This window comes from Pyrus communis, chromosome 13 (genome assembly GCF_963583255.1).
Source record: "Pyrus communis chromosome 13, drPyrComm1.1, whole genome shotgun sequence".
In the NCBI taxonomy this organism is placed as follows: Eukaryota; Viridiplantae; Streptophyta; class Magnoliopsida; order Rosales; family Rosaceae; genus Pyrus; species Pyrus communis.
Genome location: NC_084815.1, coordinates 15,852,995 through 15,879,619, shown reverse-complemented (window position 1 = coordinate 15,879,619; position 26,625 = coordinate 15,852,995). Strand labels below are relative to the sequence as shown.

The 26,625-nt window shown below is 39.2% G+C and overlaps 1 protein-coding gene across 1 annotated transcript; it reads left to right on the top strand.

The window, feature by feature from the left end:
* Positions 1 to 23,346: 23,346 nt before the first annotated feature.
* LOC137712242 (secreted RxLR effector protein 161-like) lies at positions 23,347 to 23,814 on the top strand. The gene is made up of 2 exons (XM_068451353.1): positions 23,347 to 23,435; positions 23,517 to 23,814. The coding sequence occupies exons 1-2, from the start codon at positions 23,347 to 23,349 to the stop codon at positions 23,812 to 23,814; spliced, it is 387 nt and encodes a 128-aa protein (XP_068307454.1).
* Positions 23,815 to 26,625: the final 2,811 nt, after the last annotated feature.

Below are 26,625 nucleotides of genomic sequence, written 5' to 3'. Positions count from 1 at the left end.
TTTGGGATATTTGGGGTTGGTGCTAGCAATATATACACAATTAGATGACGGCCCAAGGAGCATGTAATTCTTGAATATTTCATAGGAAGAATTAAGGAAATTATGTGGTGTACTACTTTTCTTGTAGAGTGAACGCGTTGAAAGATACATGGTACTTGTCAATAAAGGCGCTTGAACCTCCCTTTTTTTTTTTTTTTTTTTTTTTTTTTTGAAAAAAAACTTCTTGACTTTGATACGGTAGTCTACTTTTTTTTATTTTTATTTTTTTAAGGATTTGGAAAGGACTCACAAAGACATTTTAGCATCCTGTGGTCACTTTCGTGTGATTCATCAGTGCTAAAAATCGAATCCTAGACGTGCTGTGTAAAATACAAACTTAAAATTCATTATCAACCACTGAGCCACCTCATAATAGTCGAAGCGCTTGAACTTGGAGGATGCCGATCTGGTATAAAAAAAAAAAAAAACAAAGGGCAAAATAAATGTATGAATAACTAATTGAAAAGTGGACTAAATTGAATAGAAGCTTCGAACACAACCTAAGAGGCTAAGACCCAAGAAATCTATGTTACAAGAATTAGCCGTCGGCTGAATATCAAGGTTTACCAATCAAATTGAGGTGGTCTCTGACCGTTGTGTTTGAACGGTGACTCATCAATCTGGTCCGACCTGAGAAAAGGAACCATTTGTTACCGGGCTTGAATTTCTATTTTATGCTGGTATTGTGTGTTTGTGTTTAGACTTAATTTCAGTTTATTACTTTAAAGTTTCTTGTTTTCAACATATTTTATATGAAATTTTTTTCGTCCTAATCTAGTACCTAAAGTTATAATTCTGGAACATTTTCATACATCTGTTAAGTTTCTATCAGAACCTCTATTAACTAATGATGTGGTGCCCACGAGACTGATGACTAGATGCCACATATCAATGTGGGCCACGTGAGTATTAAAAAATTAAAAAATTAAAAATAATAAAATTAAAAAAAACAAGAAATACTTTTCTCTTCCCTTCCTCCTCTTCCCCGATACCTCTCACTCTTTCTTTAGCGCACCCAACCCCAACCATCCATCGCTACCCCAACCCTTACTATTCCGACCTTTGCAAATTTCCAAATTCCCTTGCTGCCACCGTGGACGACGACTTCGCTGGCTTTGATGGAGAATCTCTCTGCGACTTACTCGTGGAACGAGGCTTCCGCGCTCAAAACGCAGAGAAAAAAAGCGAGAGTAGGAGCTGGGGAGCACCATTTATAAATTCAAATCCCTAATTATCAATTCTAAGAAACCCTAGAAAACCCAAATCTGAGAGACAGATGAAGAGAGAGAACTGTAAGCTTGTCTCTTTAGAAGAGAGAAGGGAGGGGAGGTGAAGAGGGTGGAGGAGAGGGAGGAGGTGGGTTGGATGCATTGAAGAAGGAGGACTGGGAAGGATCGGGGGAAGAGAAGACGAAGGGGAATAGAAAAGAATTTTTTTTTTTTTTTTTAAATTTTTTTTTTTTTTTAATACCCACCAGGGCCCATATCGACATGTGGCGCCCAATAATTATCCATGTGGGCGCCACACCATCAGTTATCGAAGTTCTAACGAAAAACTTAACCAAGGTACGAAAGCATCCTAGAATTATGATTTTAGGTATCAGACTGGAACCAAAAAAACTTCACATATGAAATGTTAAAAACCAAGAAATTTCAGGGTAAGAAAATGAGATTAATATGACTTCGAGATTTTACACTAGTGTAAGAAAATAGGTTCTCTTTTTTTTTTTTTTTTTTTTTTTTTTTTTTTTTTTTTTTTTTTTTTTTTTTTTTTCGGTCTTTTATCATAGAGGGTGTGCCACCAACACTACCACCATCACCACCATCTAGCACCACCATATCCGCCTCCATCATCCCTACCTCTCAACCGCCATTTTCGTAACCATTCTTCATAATCATGGGTTATTACACAAACACCCTCTAAGGTTTATCAAGTTTTTACAAACCCCCTCACATTTGAGACATTACACTAACACCCCCTTATGTTTTAATTCACTTTCACATAACTCCTTCAGTCAAAGTTTTGCTAATAAATTGAAAACCCTTATAACTAATTAATTAAATTAATAAAAATATATATTAGAAAAATAAAAATAAATTAATTAAACGTTAAAAAATAAATTAAAAACTTCTCCCTCTCTCTTTCTTTCTTTAACTTCTTTTTTTTTTTTTTTTTTTTTGGTAATGTAACTTTCATTCAAAGAACTAAAATATACACAAATCCCTCCTCTAAAGACCCAAACAAAAGGCATAAGCCCCAGCCCAAACAAACCCTAGCACAACAAGCCAGAAAAAATAAAAAATCCCCAACCGGAATCCATACACAACAGCCACCGGAACCCCATGGAAATCAGTCACCCATCCCCAAGGTTGCCAAAATTGCCCCAATTTGCACATAGTCCGAGTCATCCAGATAAACTCCACACTTCTAGTCGTAGCATCGTCACCCAAGGAGCTTCCAAATCGTAGATCAGTCATCGAGGAGAACAGTCTCATCGAAACAGTTGCGGCGGAAAGTGGCAATACAAAGACCCGAACCAAAGTTCTACACACCTTCCCTTGCAGAATTGAAACTTCCTCAGAGAAAATTTCACATTTGAACGAAGTATCGAGAACATAACTAAGAGCGTGAGTTGAAACCAGAAGATCGGATAGATCTACACAAGGATTCAAGTCAAAAATACAAACTATCGAGAGAAGAAACATAGGAGACAGGCCGAATTTCTTTCTTTCACTTATACCAAACATAAGTCATATATTTATCAAGAAGAAAAAAGCCATCGATTGGTCATTCCACAATGGAGAACTCTGCATCATTGTTGGCACTAGAGAGTTCCGGGGCCCCTATGGCCATGAAAAACAACCCATGTATTCTATGGGTCGTAAAATTTGGAAACACAATCCAAGATGGGTGTGTAAGGTTTCAGTTGGGTATAGTCAGGAGGGATATGGGTTGTACAATCTAGAACCACAATCCAAGATGGGTGTGTAACGTTTCAGTTGGGTATGGTCAGGAGGGAGCGGGACCAATATAGATTGGGTTGGGATGGTTGGGTGGGTGGGAATGCGCTGGGGAATCGGAAGTGGTGAGAGATGAGGTTCAGATGATAAAATTCACAAATGTTTTTTTTTTTTTTTTCGACATTCAGGATTTTGGGTTCTTTCTTTGTTTCTCAAAATTAGCATATAATCTCGTCTTGATTTTTTTTTCAAACTGTTCAAAAAACCCAATTTTGGTGAAAATTTTGGTGTTTGAATTTATGTGTTTCTCTAAAAAATGGTGACTGTAAATCTGGAAATACTACATTATGTTCTAGACCATGTGTATGGTGCATTCATACATAGAACAATGATAACTCCTTTTCGAGAGTGTGGGGTGGGGGAGAGGAAAGGATGAACGTGTTGAAATTGTTAGGATTTCCTAGTTGTTAGGGTTAGGTTTCCTAGTTTGTAGGGTTGTTTTCAATAATCCCTATTCTTTAAGGACAAGTTGTTTGATTTGCTTTTGACTTTAGCCGTGTACCGAGTTATTAGGTTTGTTAAAACGTGGGCTGCTTATTTCTAGTTTTCAGTTTTCAGTTTTCTTCATAAAACAAGCAAGAATTGAAGATTACTCACAAAATAGGTAACAAGGCCACATAATTTCGGCAATGGAGTAAAGTAGCTGAAATTAAGACACAAAACATGCCTAAATTCTCCCATGGACAAATTAAGACATAAATCAAAGCCAAATCCACCCAAAGGCAAGCTTTGTAAAGCCTATAAATACAAGGTTCTCCCACAAGCATAAGGGTCGAAAAATCTCTACACAAAAAAACCTTTGCCAAACGTTTGATGACTAATACATTGCCAAAGCTCTCTTTGAAGAACATTCAACCAAAGTTGAAGCTTTCTCTCGACCAAAGCCAAAGCACTTCCTTGAAGAATCAACAAGTGCTCGTGCTGATTCCTTCAAGACTCTGTTGCAGGCTTATAAACTTGTAGCAATGTTCGTTTCAAGATAAACTTGCCAAGACCCTTGAAGCAACGAAATCCCGCATCAAACACTACCTTTTCCGCACCCTTGAGGTGAAGATCATCCACGCTTTGTTTCAAGCTCAACCCTTGAAGCAATCATTGAATCGTTCGTCCGAGATCAAGTCATCGTGACCCTTGGATCAACAACCTACACATCTATATCAAATTTGAAGACTAAATCAGAGGAAAAGTTGTAAACAGAGATTGTAACCTTCAAATTCAAATCAATACAAATCTACTTTGTACACGTGTTCTCATTTCATTCGATATAGAATTTTCGTGTTTCCAAATTTGGTATAGTAAGACATCTCTACCTCTCATCTTCATCTTCAAATCCACAAAAACAAATGGCACCAAGAAAGGATCAAGCTATTGCTGCTACCAACACGAAGAACAAGGGCATCCTTGCTGCAAGTGGTGGCACTTTGGGTGTCACAATCCGAAGTAAGGCAAGAACTCTCTCTGCTATGCCTTCCACCCCTCCATCAACTCTGCTGAAGGAGTAAGAGCACTCGAGGTACGAACCTTTGATCACCCTGGCCTTGCTAAGGGTGCCAAAGGAAGAAAGTCCGATGAGGTACTCTGGCTTGGGTCCTGTAGCCATACAAGTCATAACTACTGGCGCGAATTCCATCGAGGAGTAACTAGCTCAAATGAGTGATGCAATTACAAGGCTGAGAAGGACCGTAGAAGAGAATGACTTGCAAATTGCCACACTCATCAACCGCTTGAAGGCGCAGCACGACGACAAAGCTGACCCAAAAACTGATCCACCAAAGAAGGAAACCGACAAAAAGGAAGAGCCTCTAGTGGAGAAAGCAGAAGAGAAACTGGACTAAGCAATGACACTCATGGGATCTCTTTCTATCCAGCAGCTATAGAAGATGATCACTAGCACCATCAATGTACACTACCAAGGAAGCTCGCATGACTCTGTGCTGTACTTAAAGCCCTACTCTAAGAAGATTGACACCTTGAGGATGCCAAGGGGTTATCAGCTGCCAAAGTTCATGCAATTTGATGGAAAGGGCAATCTTGAACAACATATTGCCCATTTCATCGAAACTTGCAACAATGCTGGGACAGAGGGAGACTACCTTGTCAAGCAGTTCGTGCGCTCGCTGAAAGGTAATGCCTTTGACCAGAACACCAACCTTAAGCCCGAATCTATCAACAGCTAGGACCAGCTTAAAAAGGAATTCCTTAACCGTTTTTACAACACTCGCCACACCGTAAGCATGTTGGAGTTAACGAGTACGAAGCAACGAAAGTAGAATCGGTTGTCGACTACGTCAATAGATGGCATTCATTAAGTTTGGATTACAAGGATCAACTTTCTGAAACCTCCGTCATTGAGATGTGCGTTCAAGTCATGCATTGAGGGCTACATTACATCCTCCAAGGCATAAAGCCAAGGACATTTAAGGAACTAACGACTTATTCCCACAACATGGAGTTGAGCATTGCCAATCATGGGAAGAATGAGCCAATCATCGACTTCAAGAAGGACAAGGTGTTTGCTCTGAAGGTAGACAAAACTAGGAAAAAGCCAACCAAAGAAGCTTTTACCGTCAATACTACCCCATCAAGACCTCCCTTGCACCCGTCAACATCTCCTCCAAGAGAAAATCGAATGAGATAAAGATAGGTGAGCCTTCACGCTCCCAAGATAGGTAAAAAAACACCTTGAGGGAGCTGGAGCAGAAGACCCACCCTTTTTTACAACTCTAATATAGCCACAATGTTAGACGACCTGTTGGAGAAAAAAATGTTTGAGCTACCTAATTGCAAACGCCCCAAAGAGATGAATCGCGTTAATGATCCAAGGTATTGCAAATACCATCGTATCGTGAGCCATCCTGTTAGCAAATGTTTTGTCCTTAAAAAGCTCATCATGAAGCTGGCATAACAAAGGCAAATTGAGCTCGACCTTGAAGACACCGCTACAACACACACTACTGCGATTGTGTTTAGATCCTTCGATCTCGTGCCTCTCTAAGTGACGTATGCCTACTCCCATCCTTGCTCAAGCTGGGTGGCACCTTCTACACAACCATCGCTTGAGGCAAGTGACCAAAATGCACATATTAACGATGAAGAATGATGAACATTGGTGACCTACAAAAAGACAAGGAAGCCAAGACCCCAAGTCGCAAAGCCAAAGGTGGAACAAAGGAGAAAGCACCACCACCGCAACAATAGAAAGCCTAAAAGAAACATAAGAGCTACTAAGCCAACACATTCTTGTCTCCTTGCACAAGTACATCCCGAAGGACTTCTTCTAACAGTGCACTACCGTTACCCTGTTAAATGGTTGAAGTGGAGAGAAGAGCCATCAAAAGCAAAGCTATTGTTATCGAGGAAGAGAAAACTCCTACATCTTAAGAAAGCTCAAGGTCATACTTTAGTATCAAAGAGGCGCTGCGATTGCCCATGACACACTCCGACCCGAAATGTCCACTTGGACTCTGAATCGAGCTATGCTGGCCGACACTTAGAAGGTGACGAAGCTATAAAGTGTAGTGTGGTGGAATATGTGAATAAATTTAAACCTAAAAGTGCCTAAATATAAGAGTGCACTGTGAGCAAGAATGAACCCATTTCACACATGATTTCAGAACATAAATACAATATAGTAAGATAGGGTGAAAATTATACCATCGAAGCTAATCGTCTACACCAAGATTTGCCAAGAATCCTCGTCCATAAGAAAGCTCAGCTACTAAAACCTGGAGGGGTGAAAAACAAGGGTAAGTAGGCCTGAAAATAAAGTTTTAATAAAAACCTTTGAAAACGTTATAACCCTCACTGTAAAACATGTATAGTTTCCATGATATATACTACATATAGTATGAAAATACTCACCGTAGCCTGCCAAAATGTCAAGATATCAATACAACACAATAATTCATATATAAGTGCATGACGTTAATAATCGTATACTTTCGCATAAGTAGACATATCAAACCAAGTGCTCATCGACACATGCTGACACACGAGTTTATGCAGAGTTATTTTGACATGAACAAGAGTGGGTGTAATAATGATATACGCTCTAGTGCTACAATCATGTCAAGACTGACGCTATTCGCGATCATCAACACTTGCTTAATGAAACCAACGAATAAGTTATTGATATTACGACATGTAGCCTGCAATACTGACAACTCAATGCTGTCTCGATAAACAAGAAACAAATTCCCGAGGGTGCAATATTACCATTTTGCCCCTCATTAGAAAATACGTATATTTGTCTGATTAGCGCCTCGACTGCACTCACGTACTATTCTCTCAGGCAACATAATATGTACCATAAAATTTTTTGAATCGTAATCTCGATCATTCAAATACCTGGTTACAATACTCAACTGTCAATCATGTACTATGCATAGAATCTCTACACCACGGCTCAAACAGTACCATGCCCAAAAACCGACAGTGTAACTGTAGTTACACGCAACTTTAACAAAGATTAGTATATACTACTATCATGCTAAAACTATAGAATGAATAATGTAACATGCCAAAAAGGTCCAAATAATTCGTTCAGAATAGCCATTAGTCTGAAGGTGAAGTTTGGTACTGGACAACAACTTTGTACCCATAGCTTTCAAGAAGACTTCCCAAGGCTTGAAAGTGAACAACGTGTCATGGTGAGATGCAGTAGTGACACACATACCAATATTCAAACAATGCAGTTCACAACACCATAGTGAGCATATTCATATTGAATTTCTTTCGAATTTAGCGGAAAATTTAGTTGAGAAGGCTAAAATAACACTTAAGAATTTGAGGGTCAAGACAAGTCCATCAAATTCAGATTATAGGATAACCAGATCAGATACGTAACATTTTGCTATCACGGTAGCTTCCAAAATAATCAACCATCAACGATAAAGATTCGTTCAACAGTGTATTTGTAGGGTGATTGAAGCATTAAATGTGAAAACTAAAAATTTAAATGTTCGAGCAATTCACCTAAATTGTCTGTCTGCTTCAAAATTAATATGAAGTTCAGCAGGGTAAACATGTATTCAAGGTTGACCAGAAGTGCTTTATGGTGCAAAGAGGTGAATATGAAATCATAGTCATAATAGACGTTGATCGAAATGCCAAAAAATCTGGTAAATTCAAGAATGGGTAATTTTACCAAGTGGTTTAAAATGCGGTCACTCTGAGCCAATGAAAAGTGAGTTGACTTGCCAAATTGGTCGATAATCACCGAAATAATATCATAATCTCCACATGTACAAAATACCTCATACTAGGAGCTTATGGTGATATTTCCCAACTTCATTCATATCATGCTCATTTGTAATTGATGTCAGATCGATACTCGTGAATCCCAACTAGAATGGGATAAGACAAACTAAAGATGTTCAAGGGTAGTTGTGTCTTTTGCTACTGTAACAGTAATTAAGTTTGAAACCGGGGTGATACACAATAGTGCAGTCGTAGACGTTGATAAAGATTTTGGGCATGCTTCTCCACAGAGAAGTGTCATCAAGTTTTCAAGTAAAGAAGGTAAATGTTGACTCTAAGTCATGAATGAGATAGTTGATTACGAACGGTTCTAACCGTTGGAAAATATACGCGATACTCTATCATGCTGCATTTACACAACCAAAACATCTAGAGAAAACATCATAAAGGATTTTGAAATGATTAATGTCATCGCAAGATGTAAAGCAAAGGTAAGGTGAGACAATAGTTCGGTTGTCAGAAACTTTAATCATATCCAACATCCCAAACCAAACTAGCTTTCCTTGGTCAATAAGTGAGGAAAACACTATAACCGAAAAATTGCTAACCAATTATCAATAAAATCGACAAGACTAAGGATATCTCGAATTTCACAACACTTTGTGAGATTTTCAACTTTCTTCCTCTACAACCTTTTGGGAAAAAGAAAAGATTGTCGTCAGTAAGGCCACTACAAATTCAAAGAGCACGGCTCCCAAGAAATGTACATGTTCTAAACAAGTTTAACATTCGAAGAATTTGATACAAAGCTGACTATTGGTGTTTAGAGAATTTAATCTCGTTGTTGGGATAGGTGGGAAAGTCATCAGTAAGACCACTACAAATTCGTTAGGCTATGGAAGAATACTTAGGTTACAAAAGTTGGTTAGGTAGACCATCAATTCGAAGTATGGTTATTAACGGTTTTAATCGTCACCCAATTGGGTCGCTAAAATCTAGGTACAATTCTAAGGTTTGGTCTTTTGCCTTCACAAATAGGTTTGAGGTTCCCTAGATAAGGTGTTTGGTTGGTAAATTTCTAATCAGTAAGCTTTTGTAACTAAGTTCTCTTAATGATGTTGGACTTATTCGAAAGGTTGCAAGGAAAAACTAATGTAGCATGAGAAAATGGACTGATGGTGTACTTCACTCCACCATTCGGTGATATCCTAGGTAAAATTTTGGAATATGATGCCAGAGGTATACATCTTCGAAACGTACCATACTACTTCCTTTCTATATGCCACGTACTAAAAGATATTCACAACTTCCTTGACACTCAATTCATTCTAACAATGAGAAATCGACTCGTACTCCGATTCTACTCTTTACCTGTGGAAGTGATAAAAAAGGTGACTAGTTGAAGAGGTTTTGATTACCTATGTGAAAACATGGTCAAAACAACTGCGAGTTTACGGTCCTCCTACAAAACTTGCTCCTAAGTTTCTGTGATTTAATTTCTTTAGCTCAAGTAGTCACTATTAATCAGTCTATCAGTCGCACCGCTAATTAATGCATATACGATAGTTTTATATTCTTCACTACCCTAAAATTGTAAACCGACATTCTGGTATAAAGGTATCACTCCTAAATACTAGTACCAATGTCCAGTATCAGAAATCATACCGCCTGAATACTGGTTAACAGTTCCTAGATATCGGACAGTATCGTCAATTAGTAGCACCATCATAGGTTGATTATTCTCCCTTCCCTGATTTCTCACAAAGTAATTTTAAAATAATAATATAATAATTATGAGAATTATATAAAATAAAAAATAGTAATCTTTACAAAAGTATTTTTCGAATTTATAGTTCCGTAAAACGCCTATCATAACCTAGGTTTCGATTCGGATTATGCTTACGTGATCGTCCTGTCGAGAACTTTGAGAGTACAATAAAATAATAACTCATACACATCACGAAGGGCGGTCAACTAAAGTCAACAATCTAGCCTTTAGGGCATTTTCATCAATTCACTCATTTAAAAATTAATAAAAGCATAAAATTAGGGATGGGTTGTCATAGCCCAAGGAGATGCGAAGAGCATTAGTAGCGGTCTTGGCGAGCCCCGACGTCCATGAAGCACAAGAAAGCAAGGATCAAGGCTTGAAGCTTTGGCCTCATGAATATGGCACATGCTGTGCCGTCCATGACGCCATCAATTTCACTGACGAAGATTTGCTACTGGGATCAAAGCCTCATAACCGTCCTCTCTTCGTCTCTGGGTACATAAAGGAGCATCAAGTCAATCGCATGCTTGTGGATAGTGGATTGGCCATAAACATCATGCCAAAGTCAACAATGACTACAATTGGCATCAAGGTAAATGAATTATCCCGATGTCGTCTTTTAATCCAAGGTTTTAACCGAGGACAAAGAGCGATCGGCATGGTCCGAGTCGAAATGACCATTGGCGAACTCAAGTCAAGCACATTATTCCACATAATTTACGTGAGAACTTACTACAGCTTGCTCTTGGGAAGGCCTTGGATCCACGAGAATGGAGTAGTGTCGTCCACTCTCCACCAATGCCTAAAGTTCTACCGAAAAGAGGTGAAGGTGGTACAAGACGACGCCAAGCCATTCACCGAAGCCGAATCACACTTTACAAACATTAAGTTGTACATGGATGAAGAAACGATGCCTGAAGCTCTTCCAAAAGAAATCAAGCCCACATGCAAAATCACACCCAAAAAGAAGGAGTGGCAAACCATGCCTAAATATGTATTTGCATAGACTTCCGAGATCTCAACGATGTTTGCCCAAATGATAACTTTCCCTTCCCAATCATCGAAATCATGGTGGACACGACCATTGGCCACGAGGCTCTATCATTCATGCCTAAGCCACCTGTCTTAGGGGCTCCCATGCTTAGAAAGCCGCTCATACTATACAATGCAGCACAAGAAGGCTCTATTGGAGCACTCTTAGCATAAGAAAATGAAGACCAAAAAGAATTAGCACTCTACTACCTAAGTAGAACCCTCACTGGTGCCAACTCAACTACTCACCAATCAAGAAGATGTGCATTGCCTTAGTCTTTACCATCCAAAAGCTTAGACACTACATGCATGCTTATACCATCCACTTGGTTGCTAAAGTTAACCCAGTCAAATACGTTGTGTCTAAACCAGTTTTGACAGGGCGACTAACTAAACGGACATTGCTTCACAATCAGTATGAGATCATCTACGTCTTAGCCAAAGTCGTCAAGGAACAAGCCTTAGCAAACTTCCTTGCCGATCATCCAATCCCAGCCGATTAGAAAATCTCAGATGACTTGCCTAACGAGGAAGTGTTCTACATCAACCATCTTCCTGACATGGACAATGTTCTTCGACAGATCCGCATGAACAAACGGAGTGGAGGCAAGAGTAGTATTCATGTCACTTGTAACATCCCACATTGCCCAAGGGAGTGGATCCTGTAAGCCTTAATGTATATTCCCATCTCTACCTAGCACGAGGCCTTTTGGGAGCTCACTGGCTTAGGAGTTCATCGAAACTTCAAAGTTAAGTAAGTTCACGCGAGAGCAATCCCAGGATGGGTGACCCACTGGGAAGTTCTCGTGTGAGTTCCCATAAACAAAATAGTAAGGGCGTGGTTGAGGCCCAAAGCAGACAATATCATGCTATGGTGGAGTCGAGCTTAGGATATGGTGGGGGGCCAGGCCGGGATGTTACATCACCACAAAGACAAATACTACCCTATTCTTTCCGACTAAGTGAACCATGTTCCAACAACATCACTGAGTACAAAGTGCTAATTATCGGACTCTAAATAACGATCGACATGTAAATCACAACGCTAAAAGTGTATGGCAACTCCAAGCTCATAATCAATCAATTTTTGACTGAATATGAAGTAAGGAAAGATGATCTTGTCCCATACTTCTTGCTAGCAACTCAACTACTACGAAGTTTAAGGTCGTGATGCTAGAACATGTGCCAAGAAAAGAAAATCAAATGACAAACACTCTCGCTAACTTAGCCTCAAGTATAGCGCTAGGAGAAGATGAAGCTGCAGACGTGCCACTTTGCCAAAGATGGGTGATCCCACTTGTCACTAAAATGCTACTAGATAATACAAACGTTATCTTAGTACTTCTAGTCGACACTGAATGGTGGAGATAACCACTAATCGACTACTTGGAGCATATGAAGCTTCCAAACGATCCTCGACACTGCTCTGAAGTATGTCAACGAGCACCTCGCTTTCTCTACTACAAAGAAACACTCTATGACGCTCTTTTGAAGGAGTACTTTTAAGATGCCTAGGTGAGGAAAAAACTAATGAAGCCATGGAAGAACCACATTCAGGCATATGCGGAGTGCATCAGTTTGGGCCAAAGCTACACTTCCAACTCAAAAGAATGGGCTATTACTAGCCAAGCATGGTGAATGATTGCCTGGAGCACGCTAAAAGGTGCCAAGCTTGCTAGCTCCATGCCAACTTCATACATAAACCGCCTAAACCATTACACTGTATGGTTGCTTCATGGCCATTTGATGCATGGGGATTGGACGTTGTGGAACCAATCACACTAAAATCATCTGCCAAAAAGGCCTACATCCTAGCCACAACGATTACTTCTCCAAGTGGGCTAAAGTTGTACCCCTAAGGGAAGTCAAGAAAGAAATTGTCCTCCGCTTCATCAAGGAGCATATCATCTACCGATATGGTGTGCCTCACTATATCATCACTGATAAGGGAAAATAGTTCTCCAACTAACTCGTGGATAAGCTCTGTGAGAAATACAAGTTCAAGCAGCACAAGTCTTCTATGTATCATGCTTCGACCAACGGTCTTACAGAAGCATTCAACAAAATGTTATGCAACCTCTTGAAAAAGGTGGTCGGCCAAACAAAAGAAAACTGGCATGAAAGAATAAGTGAAACACTTTGGGCATATAGGACTACACATAGGATTCCTACCTAAGCTACACCGTATTCTCTCGTATATGGCATAGAAGTTGTTTTGTCGCTTGAAAGTCAAGTCCCCTCACTAAGGATGGCTAGAAGGCTTGACTGAAGAGGAAAACGCAAAGCTACAACTTTAAGAGTTGGAAGCACTCGACGAAAGGAGACTCGAAGCTCAACAACACTTGGAATGCTACCAAGCATAGCTATCCAAGGCATTTAACAAGATGGTCCGCCCAAGGTTTTTTCAAAATGGAGATCTTGTCTTGGCCTTACGAAGGCCCATCATCATAATTCACAAAACAAAAAGCAAGTTCACATCAAAGTAGAATGGACTTTACATAATGCAAGAGGTCTACACCAACGACGCCAACCTAATCATGGCAGAATACGGCATGAAGATCGGCCCCATCAATGGCAGATTCTTGAAGCATTACTACCCTTAAACCAAACACTCAACGCTCCTCGCCTACATGAGCCTAAATTGGACACGCACAATGCTCCTTGTTTGCACTAGCTTAAAAGGCAACATTGAACGCTTCTTGTTCGGACAAGTTTAAAAGTCGACACTCAACGCTCCGGGCCCGCAAAAGCATAAACTGTGTACGGCAAAACAAAACAAAACAAAAACAAAAAAATCACCATTAAAATCACCACAATCCATCATTCCTTGAACTACGTCATGACTTGATCCCTCCTCAACCGAGGGTATGTGATAGGAGCATATTCATGCAACTTAAATGGTTTGTTCTCGTGCATTTACGTTATGTTTCTTTAGTTATTTTAGTCCTTTATGCTTCTTTTGTGTGTTTTCAGGTTTTAAGGGCAAAGTATGCAAAAGGATGCCTTTTGGTGCCTTTTGGAGCAAATTAGAGATTGGAATAGATATCATATGCTTGGAGCCAAGAGGATGGACGAAATTGAAGACTTGAAGTAGGAAAGTTAAATCCTAAAAGACCTCATGTTTGAGCATCATTGAAGACTCCTACGCATTTTAGAACACAAAAACAACATTCCTTGCAACCTTAGGACAATGCCGTGTGTTTCCTTGTGTCTCCCTTCCTTGCCATGCAAGGAAGGGCTTTGTTTCCTATTTCTAACTACTTAAAACCACATTCCTCACTCCCATTCCCCATCCACTCATTCTTTAATCCATTCAGCCACAAGACATTATCATTGCACCACATTCAGCCATTCCACACACTTTTCCAACCTAATCCACATGTATTCATCATCATAACCTAGCTGCCATTTCTCCCCCCTTTGCCGTGCATAACCATTGACCATTCCAGCTACATGCATTTCCAACCTAGCATTCCCCCTTTAAGCCACATGCACTCATAATCATTCACTCTTTAATCCACATGCATTTATCATCATTCAATCTAGCTATCATTGCACATGCAAACACATTCATTCCAGCCATGCACATTCAATCACACATCACCCATTCACCCTTTGCCGTGCACTCCCATCCCATTTCAGATTGCATTCCATTCATTCCAGCCAAGCCACATGCACTCCCTTTAATTAATTCAACCTAGCTGTCAAAGCACATGCACATTCACCCTAATCATTCACATACACAACCTGCCATCATTCCAGAAATTCCTCCCATTGCCGTGCGCATTCCCCTTGCATTTCAGCCATTTCACATGCATTTCCAACCCACATGCACTCTTTAATTCATTTTCAGCACAATCACTTCAAAGCCGTGCATTACCCCTTCATTTCCAGTCATTGCACATGCATTCATCATCATCACCCTAGCTTTAATTCACATGCACATTCAACATTCCAGAAATGAAGCCAACCCGTGCATTACTCATTCAATCCAGCCATTCCACATACTATTACAGCCACATGCATTCCCCTTTTGCATTTGCAGCTTTCCACCAAGTTCCTAGCTGTCATATTCCCTCTTCTTCACCTATAAATAAGCATCCATTGCAGCCACAATTCATTCACTCTTCCATATTCAGAAATTCTCCAAAAACTGCCATTGGTGCCGTGCCTTGAGGCACCATTCCCTACTAATCCAAACACTATCACTTCCTTCACCATTCCACAAAACCTATCATTCTACATCATCCATAATCCCCAAAACTCACCTTAGACCTTGTGCTACAACAAAGAGGAAGAGAAGCGGGCCTAAACGTTCATACAATTCAAGTTTGAGTTGTTGGAATGTTTAGGTGTTTCTTTTCCTTTGAATTCAATGTTTAATTTCAATTCTCTTTGTTTTGTACGTATGAGGAACTAAACCCCCCTTGGCTAGGGAGGGATTCGAAATATATGTTTATGCTTGCATTTTGATTTGATTACTTCTAATTGCGTTTCATAAGTTGTGGATTCAATTTGTTTAACTGTTTGATTGATAACTTATTTATGTATGTTTATTGAGAGTGCACGCTTAATTTTCATGCATGAATATGACGCTAGAATGTAAGTGAGTTTCACCTAATAGTTACGAACTTATATTCACAAGTAGTGGAGGTTGCTTATAAACAATCGCGTTAAACGAATTCTTAGCATAAGTTTCATGCGTATTCCATAGTAACGAATGCCTCGTCAACACTTATAATTTTCATAGAGCGTAATGATTCTTGCTTGTATCTCTATTATGCAATCATGTAGGGGACTTGTGGGGAATGTTTTGGGTTGTCGTATGCAATCATCCAGTTCAATAACGTTAGGAAGATTTGAAGGTTAATTAGTGCATCACGGTTAACTTGGGGTGTTGAGAATTAATGGTTTATTGAAATGCAATTGGAAATCGTTTATTATGCAAGTATAACATGTATGGAGATGAACCCCTTAGCTAGTATCCATCCATTCCATTCTATCACAAATTCATATTTACATTCTGCCTAGTTTATTAACTTGTTTCGTTATTTCAATTCTCGTCAAATCAAAACCCCCCTTTACTTTCTTGTTCTTTAGTGCTTAGAATCTGTTTAGTTTATGTTTTAAAGTGTTTTGAGTCAAGTTACAACTTAATTTCGTCCAAAATTGGGTTTAAGGTCAGAAACTGCCTAGTTAGTGTTTTTAGGCAGTTTTGAGTCTTTTGAACTTGTTTTGAGTCTTTTGGTTTGTCTTAGTGTTTTAAAGTTTAGTTTTGCATTCTTTGAGTCTAGTATAGTGTTTTATATTGTGTTTTTACATTTTTTGAGTCAAATCCAAGTGATTAATAATCCCTCCTAATCCCCGGTCCAGAACGATCCCTACTTACATACTTACTACAATTTGACAAAAAGAGGGTTTAATTTGTGTGCGTATAAAATCTCGCATCAGTATGTAGGCAACTTGAAACTTCAAAACTTCAAGTACAGTCACATCATTAAAAAAAACACAAATACTTTGAAGAATAAAGAAAATGTGAATACTTCATTTCTTTAAAGGAAGAATTTGGCTACAAAACCGTATTACAAAATGAGCAAAAACAAAAACGGCTTCTCCAATAGTCAAAAAAATGTTATTCCAAGTAATAGCTCAACTACGGAAGTGATCGCCAAGAAGCTCAAGCGAAGCTAGTGAATTGTCACAAATATGGTGCGAAGGATTCAAAATAAGAATCCTTGATGTACATGCCTTCTTCTTCGGAGTTGGTTAACCAAAATCTGTCACCACTCAAGACACTTCAGAAGACCACGACTTGATGTGCATCGAGTTGTCTTTCGCAGGAAGAACAAGTGCCTTATCTTGCAAATCGCCTTCATTTGCTAGAATAGTAATGGTATTATTCTTAAAGCACTTGAAAAATACCACAGCTGCAACAAAATAAACAAAGAAACATAGGCATAAAAGTGGGCTAGCAAAGAAAGAAAAAAAATCGTTTCACTAAAGCAAAACACATGCGAGACAATCCTCGTGAACATTGAAGAAAAAAAAGGACAACATTACAACAACAACAACAAGAAATCAGCCACGAAGCTTGATCTAACATAGCAAAGAGAGCATCTACATAATGGTCCTTCAAAGCGTGCTACAGTAGCAAAGAAAACCAAAACGCCACGTAATCGCACTACACAACCCCGCAGCAATTACGCAAGCAGTTTCTTCCACTGCACGACAATGTCACCACCTTGGAAAGCTGTGACCAAAAGGTAATACGCAACATAAACTCACTACAGTCTTTTGAACAGCCCCACATGGTAAAAGTGACGCACTGCAACAAGCTTTAAGTAGCTACAACTCGCACCAAATAGCAATAAGGGGCACAGCAAGGAGCAGCAACAATGCACACGGCAGCAGCACCAACAAATGCACATGGCAACGTCACTACAAAAGGAATACTATGACCAAAAGGCACTACACAGCATAAACACGCTGTAGTTTTTTGTACAGCACCACGTGGTACACAATGGTGCACTGCAACAAGCTCCAAGCAGCAACAACAAGCAGAACCCACAACAAAAGCTTCAAGCAAGCCTGTGACAAGGAATTGTGTGTGTGAAAAAATACACACCCAATGGTCCTATAAATAAGGGTCAATTGCTTCCTAATGCTAGAAGGAAAATACATACCCCAATAACAAAAGAAAAATCAAAACAAGGAAGCACATTCCCACCAAAAGAATATAACAAATTCTAAGCAAAAAAGGGCAAGTTTTAGCCAACTGGAGTTTTGATGCAAGATCAATTGGAGAAGGAAGCTAAATGGCTAAGTTTTGATGCAAGACCAAACGTTCTAGCTATAGGAAAATGCAAAGTTGAAGGCTTTCCCAATTTTTCCTAATACATGTGATATATGCCTGAAAAGATAAGGGATAAAGCTATGTTTCCCATATTTTTACAGAATTTTTCAGAAGAGAAATCAACCTGAAACTGGGCATGCAAATTAGATGACATGTTTCCCAAAACAAAAAAAGGGAAACGAAAAATACCTCCTTGCCGTGGGGAATAAAAAAAAAACACAAAAAAAAAAAAAAAAAAAAAAAAAAAAAAAACACTCATTTCTGTAAGAAATCAAAAAGGGAAAGAAAAACTTCTTTCTTGCCTTGGGAAATAGAAAAAGAAGGAAAGAAAGTTGTACTTCTTGACATGGAAATCAAAACAAGAAACAAAACATCTCCTTCCTTGCCATAGGAAAAAGAAAAGAGGAAACAAAAAAACTCCTCCTTGCCGTGGGGAAGAAAGAAGGAAAGAAAAAGGCACATCCTGCTTACCTAAGGATAAGCATTAAATCTTTCCAAAACCTTGAAGGAAATCACCAAAGCTTTCCAACACTTTGAAGGAAGTCACTCTAGTTACCAAAATTGAAGGGGATTCCTACCGAAGGAAGGAAAACATTTTCTCTACAACCACAAGGAAAAATTCAAAATGCGCCACATGAATTTTGTCAAAGATTATGGGAAATCAAATACGCACAATATGTGCCGATTTATCCATTTTCAAAATTTCTTTCAAGATTAAGCCTATGCGGCCCTTGAAGAAACAAATTTCATTTCTGTCAAGATCAAGCCTCTACATCCCTTGAAGAAAAGTTTCATTTCATTCAAGACCAAGCCTTAATGGCCCTTGAAGAAAAGTTTCATTTCATTCAAGGCCAAGCCTCAACGGCCCTTGAAGAAAAGCTTCGTTCAAGAAATATGCCTCAACATCCCTTGATGAAATTCATCACCTCTATTCAAGACCAAGCCTCAACGGCCCTTGAAGAAATGTTTCATTCAAGAAATATGCCTCAATGGCCCTTGATGAAATTCATCATTGCAATTCAAGAAATACGCCTCTATAGCCCTTGAAGAAGCAAACTGATTCAAGAACAAGTTTTGACGACCCTTGAGTTAGAAAATCCACATTGCAGGACTTCAAAACACATTTCCTACATGTGACAAGCACATGCCTATAACGTTCCTTGAAGTCGGGGCATTTGTAGACATCTAAATTTCGTTGCATACAAATGATGCATCACAAAGCTCCACATGGCATATAACTCATCATAAATGAACAAGTCATCAATGACATGCGGCCCAAATTAAGCAAAGGAAGTAAAAAACTTCCCCAAAAACTTGGCAAACTAGGGAGAATCCCTTTTAAATTTGGCAAGGGCTTAAAATACTCTCAAAACCGGGAAGAAAGTTAAGGCATCTTCATAAAACAAGCAAGAATTGAAGATTGCTCACAAAATAGGCAACAAGACCTCATAATTTTGGCCAAAGGAGTAAAGTGGCTGAAATTAAGGCACAAAACATGGCTAAATCCTCCCATGGACAAATTCGGACATAAAACAAAGCCAAATCCACCCAAAGGCAAGCTTTGAAAAGCCTATAAATACAAGGCCCTCCCACAAGCTTAAGGGTCAAAAAATCTCTACACAGAAGAACCTTTGCCAAACCTTTGAAGACTAATATGCTGCCAAAGCTCTCTTTGAAGAACATTCAACCAAAGTCGAAGCTTTCTCTCAACCAAAGCCGAAGCACTTCCTTGAAGAATCAACAAGTGCTCGTGCCGATTCCTTCAAGACTTTGTTGCAAGCTTATAAACTTGTAGTAACGTTCGTTTCAAGATCAAGTTGCCAAGACCCTTGAAGCAATGAAAATCACGCATCAAACACTACCTTTGCCACACCCTTGAGGTTAAGATCATCCACGCGTTGTTTGAAGCTCAAAACTTGAAACAATCGTTCAATCGTTCATCCAAGATCAAGTCATCGCGACCCTTGGATCAACAACCTACGCATCTACATCAAATTTGAAGACTGAATCAGAGGAAAAGTTGTAAATAGAGATTGTAACCTATAAATTCAAATCAATACAAATCTACTTTGTATACGTGTTCTTGCTTCATTCAATACAAAAATTTTCGTGTGTACATGAATAATAGATATTTTCCCAACTATTGAGTGCACAAACAAACATTTATTTACAAGTTTTCTTTAGTGTTCATTCTCTAGTTCCAACATCTGGTATCAAAGCACCATCATGGGGCCTAATCAAAGCTAGTTTCATCCTTCAACAACAACAGCATGACCACTGAAAGTAGCTTTGTGCAACGTACAATTCCAAGATTTGTTGGACACTATGATCATTGGAGCATGCTCATGGAGAATTTCTTGTGCTCCAAAGAATATTGGAACTTGGTGGAGACTAGGATTCCTACAGTAGCAGACAAGATGAATCTCATTAATGCACAAAAGAAAACCATTAATGATCAAAGGTAGAAAGATTTGAAGGCTAAGAACTATTTGTTCTAGGCTATTGATCGATCAATTATGGAGATGATATTGAAGAAAGATACTACGAAAGACATTTGAGACTCCTTGAGGCAGAAGTACCAAGGCACAACACGAGTCAAACGTGCATAATTACAAGTTATTTGCAAATAGTTTGACATTCTGCACATGAAGAAAGGGAATCAATGAATGAGTACTTCACACAAACTCTCACTATAGCCAACATTATGATGATTCATGGGGAAAATATGAGAGATATGGTGGTCATTGAAAAGATTATGAGATCAATGACTCCTAAATATGACTATGTGGTGTGCTCAATTAAAGAGTCTAATGATCTCAACATCTTGTCCATCGATGAGCTCCAAAGTAGCTTGTTAGTGCACGAGCAAAGAATGGGCAAACACATGATGGATGAACAAACTCTGAAAGTGACTCATGAAATCCAGCTAGGTGGGATACGTGGTCGCAGCAGTTTCAGAGAAAAAGGACGAATGAGGGGTAGGAATAGACCTGACAAGTCTACCCTTAAATGTTATAATTGCTATGAACTTGGGCATTTTCAGTGGGAATGCTTTAAGAAAATGAATGATTCAAAAGGTCTCTACTCAGAGACAAGTGAAGAAATGTTGTTGATGGCTTATGTTGATATCGAGGAAGCTGACATAGATGAAGTATGGCTCCTGGATTCTGGATGGAGCAAACATATATGTGGCAAGCAGGATATATTCATAGATTTTGATGAAACCTTCAAGAAATATGTGAACTTGAGGAACAATTCAAGCTGAGCTATGCTAGGGAAGGGAAATATTCGTATGGAAGTCAATGGGATCATACAGGTCATCACTGGGGTATTTTGTGTGCCGAATTTAAAGAACAACTTACTGAGCATTGGGCAGTTGCAAGAGAAGGGTTTTGCCATTTTTATAAAAGGTGCCAGTGCAACATTTATCATCTTAAGAGATGACTGATCTGGGAAACATCAATGGTAGCGAATAGAATATTCATCTTGCTTGCTCGCACACAACCACAAGAACAGAAGTGTTTCAACACTGTTGCAGAAGATTAACTCCAATTGTGGCATCGTATATATGGACATCTAAGTTTAAGTGGCTTAAAAATTCTTCAACAAAAGAATATGGTGAAGGGTTTACCAAAGTTCAAGGCTCAAGCGAAGGTTTGTGAAGAGTGTTTAGTAGGAAAGCAGCAGAGAGATACATTCCTGAAGGATAGTACATAGAGGGCATCTCAAACTCTTCAACTTATGCATGCTAACATATATGGGCCTATTAATCTGATCTCCAACAATAAGAAAAGGTATCTCATTACCTTTATCGATGATTGCAGTAAAAAGACATGGGTATATTTCTTGGTTGACAAATCAGAAGCCTTGAATACTTTCAAAATCCATAAGGCTGGGGTTGAAAAACAAATTGGTTCAAGCATAAGGAGTATGCGTACAGATCATAGGGGCGAATTCACATCACTCAAGTTCACAAATTTTTGCAACATGCATGGAATTCAAAGGCAATTGACCGTTGCTTATACTCCCTAACAGAATGGGTCGCGGAGAGGAAAAATTGAACCATTATGAATATGGTTCGAAGCATTCTTCCCGAGAAAAAAAAATCCAAAAGCTTTCTGGCCAAAAGCATTCAATTGAACCATCCATGTAATCAACAGAAGTCCAACACTAGTAGTGAGAAACCTGACTCTAGAAGAAGCTTGAAGTGGCTCGAAACCATCAAGGGAACATTTCAAGTTTTTTAGGTGTCTATCACACATACATGTCCCTAACAGTAAGAGGATTAAACTTGATAACAAGAGTATGAAATGCATCCTACTTGGAGTCGGTGAAGAATCCAAGGCTTATTGACTATTTGATCTAGTTTCTAAGAAAATAGTGATAAGCCGATATGTGATTTTTGAAGAAGATAAAGCTTGGGACTGGAGCAACAATCACAGAGAAGTAATCATGGCTAATCTTGAGTGGGAAATGGATGAAGAAGGTCCAAAAGATGATAACAGCATAGAGGAATCCAAGACTGATGAAGCAATAATAAAGAGTGTGGAATCTGATCAAGATGACCAGCCAGAAGACACTATCATTGAAGGATGAGTCAAAAGACGACCAGCTTGGATGAGAGATCATGTAAGTGGAGATGGTCTCTCCAAGGAGGAAGACATGGCTCACTTAGCCTTGTTTGCTAATATTGATCCAATCTTTTATGAGGAAGCTATGAAAAGTGACAAGTGGAAGAAGACTATGGATTCATAAATTGAGGCCATAGAGATAAATAATGCGTGGGAGTTGATAGAGATGCCATTAGAAGGAAAAGTGATTGGGGGTAAAATGGATCTACAAAACAAAGCTTAATGAGAAGGTGAAGTGGACAAATACAAGGCTCGCTTGGTTGCAAAAGGGTACAGTCAACAATATGGAGTGGATTATTCTGAAATGTTTACACCTGTAGCTTGCTTGGATACAGTTCGAGTCATATTATCAATTGCAGCTTAGAATAATTGGATAGTTTACCAGTTAAATATCAAGTCAGCATTCCTCCATGGAGATTTGAATGAAGAAATGTTTGTTGCACAACCTCCTGGTTATGAACAAAAGAAGCAGGGGCACAAGGTATATAAGCTTAAAAAGGCTTTATACGGTCTTATTTCATGAAGGAAGGTTTCGAGAAGTGACCACATGAATAAACCTTGTTTGTCAAAAGAATGAATAAAGGTAAAATGTTAATTGTTTGCCTTTATGTTGATGATCTCATATTTACTGGGAATGACAAGTCTATGTTCAAAGAGTTCAAGAATTCTATGATGATTGAGTCTGACATGACTGATCTTGGAAGAGTGAGCTATTTTCTTGGCTTAGAAGTGCTACAAAGGCCATAAAGTATCTATGTTAGCCAACGGAAATATGCTCAAGAAGTGTTGGAGAGGTTTAACATGGACCAGTGTAATGCAATTCATAATCCTCTTGTTCCTGGCTTCACAATGATGAAAGATGAAGGAGACATAAAAGTTGATAGCACTCTGTACAAACAAATAGTGAGAAGTCTCATGTACCTGACTGCCACATAACCTGATATGATGTATGTTATCAGTTTAATTAGCAGGTTTATGGAACGAGCTACTAAGCTGCATCTTAAAGCAGCGAAGATAGTGTTGAGGTACTTGAAGAACACGGTGAGTTTTGGGCTGTTCTATAAGAATGGAGGAAACGAAGAACTCGTTGGGTACACATATAGTGATTATACTGGAGATCAGGATGATATGAAAAGTACTTCAGGGTATGTTTTTATGTTGAGTTCAAGGGCAATCTCATGGTCTTCGAAGAAACAACTCGTGGTTACTTCATCTACCACTAAAGCTGAGTTTATAGCTGCATCATTGAGTACATGTCAAGCAGTTTAGTTAAGAAGGATTTTGCAGTGCCTCAGTCATGAACAATGCAAATCCACAATGATTTATTGTGATAATAGTTCTACTGTTAAGCTTTAAAAGAATCCAATGATGCATGGTCATAGCAAACACATAGATGTTCGTTTCCATTTTCTTCAAGAGCTCACCAAGGATAAAGTTGTGGAACTGGTTCAATGTTCTACGCCGGAGTAGGTAGCAGATATAATGACCCAACCATTGAAGCTAGATGTGTTTCTGAAACTACAGAAGTTGATAGGTATTTGCTCACTCTTAGATGTAAACTGATTGCTGATAGCATTCAGTTTAAAGGAGGATGTTGAAGTTGTTAGGATTTCCTAACCGTTAGGGTTAGGTTTCCTAGTTTGTAGGGTTGTTTACAGTAGTTGTTAATAATCCCTATTCTTTAGGGACAAGTTGTTTGATTTACTTCTGACTTTAGTCGTGTACCACGTTATTAGGTTTGTTAAAACATGGGCTGCTTATTTCTAGTTTTCTTGTAAGGCTATTTAACGTCATTGTTGCTCTTTCAATTAAATAATAGATATTCTCCCAGCTATTGAGTGCACAAACATTCATTTATCTAGAAGTTTTCTTGAGTGTTCATCCTTGGGTTCCAACAGAACGTGGCGATGGTAAGATGGCGAGGAGGAAGAACGGTGAGGCGTAGAATTGGGAGGGTTTAGGGGTTTCTCTCTTTTTTCCCTTTCGATCTTTCAAGTTTTTAATTTATTTTTTAATGGTTAATTAATTTATTTTAAATCTTTTCTTTTCAAATATATTTTTTATCATTTAATTAATTAGTTATAAGAGTAAACTTGTCAATTTATTAGCAGAATTTTGACTGAGGAGGTTATGTGAAAGTGAATTAAAAAGTGAGGGGGTGTTAGTGTAATCTCAAATGTGAGCGGGTTTTATGAAACCTCGATAAATCTCAGGAGGTGTTTGTGTAATTAACCCTCATAATCACTAATAACACAACCATCCTCTAACAATATCCAAACAACCCCCTTCACCACCTTCATTACTCCCTGTACCATTGTTCTTTACCCCCAATTGCCACCACCAATATCACACCGCTATTAATACATTTATTCTCTCCATTACTACCACTACTCCAACCACCATTTATATTAGCATCACTCTCGTCTCAATCAAACCATCCTTACGACCACCGCCATCATTACTTCAAAATATGAATTTATATACACACACACGTATATATATGTATGTATGTATGTATGTATATGTATGTAGTTGACATTTGGTACTAGATGCGTTTTTAATGTTTTTGTTCTCTAAAATGATTCTCAAACTAAACTACTATACGCATTCTCAAATCTCAAAATGCAAAATCATATTTGTTTTTTTGGTATTACAACCACCCATCCCCTTCCCCAACTCCTTAGGCGAGTGGCTTTGGTCTTTGATCAAATGATTTTATCGAGATTGAAGATAGCGGATTTTTCCTACCATAAATTGATGCTTTCATTGAGAGCTTAATTTAATTCTCATAGAAGGCTCTCGTAATCCCTTTTGTCAAATTTCCCCCTCCTCGATTTTCTTGCACTCCCCTAGTCGCTGAATTTTTTTAGTCATTTGAGAAAAGAGAACACGGCTGAAAGTTCTGAAACCATAACAAATAGTACGCCTTACGTACCTGGATGTAGACTAGAGAATGGAGGCCATGACCTGGCCCAACTCTGCCACTCCTCGCGACCGAACACGGTGGTTGGACACCCTTTGCCGCCACTGCATGCTGCCATGACAACCTAATAGATGGCAACAAACACTGCAACATCCATTGTTTTGAAAATTCTAGCCAAGCCCAACCTAGGCCCCGCCGAGGCATCAGGTGACTGGTCACTGGCTCGATTAATCCCTAGGCATTTGAAATTAAAAAAAGGTGCCTAGACCTTCCTAGGCACCCGTTTAGATCACAACTGTCACTTAGGCATAAAATAAATAACTTTCGTTTTGTATTTTATTTTTTCAATAAATTGTAAAAGACTTGTTGAATACTATGCCCCTACTCGCCTTCCGACTAGCGCTTAGCGCTTTTAGAACCTTGGCAGCAAGAGCCCAAACCTTCCAGGCATAGCAACTACAACAGGCCTTGCAGCCCATGCCCACGTATAGATAGCAGAAGCACAGGTCCAGCCAGCAGAAGGAGCCCAAGCCCACTACACATGAGCCTGGCGCCCGGCCCAAGCCAGACAGGCCTAACTAACCCGAATGTTCACCCTAGCGCTTAACCTCTGCGTCTGCGCACCTAAATTGGCTCCATCTTCCCAGACCAGTCTCTAGACCGGTTCAACCGAATCGGCTCATAGTCCGCGAAACAGGTAGTGCTAAGTATCAACCAACTAGATCGCGCTCACGTTCCACCACTCAGAATGGGCATGTTGCCCAAGCTGACCATGATAGGCGATGGAAACGAGCCGACTCTGACACACTCATTAGGCAAAACCGCATTCGAGCTCCGTGCGTTGCCTCAGTAATGGCATCACCCACTCAAAGTGACGACTTCCACTCTGTGCCAAGTACTTGGTGTTAGAATAAAAATTCTACAATTACTGGCTGGTCATCTAAGATTTCATCCCTTAGACTTCCACTCAATCATGCATTATGACTTGAATCTCACTTTGGGCGAGGTGATGTAGTCTTGTTCAACTATACCCCCAAGGCCCTTCAAAGACATAAGTAGGGGCAATTGCGAGACCATGTTTTCCACCCCTTCAGAATAGTGAATATATGAACTCACTCAGTCGGTCCAACCCGGAGTGAGTAAGGCGCATTCACGTC

Coding starts and splice junctions, on each gene's coding strand:
- LOC137712242 (XM_068451353.1), top strand. CDS start 23,347: ATGGACCAGTGTAATGCAATTCATAATCCTCTTGTTCCTGGCTTCACA. Junction 23,436..23,516: donor ATAAAAGTTGATAGCACTCT/GTACAAACAAAT, acceptor TTTAATTAGCAG/GTTTATGGAACGAGCTACTA.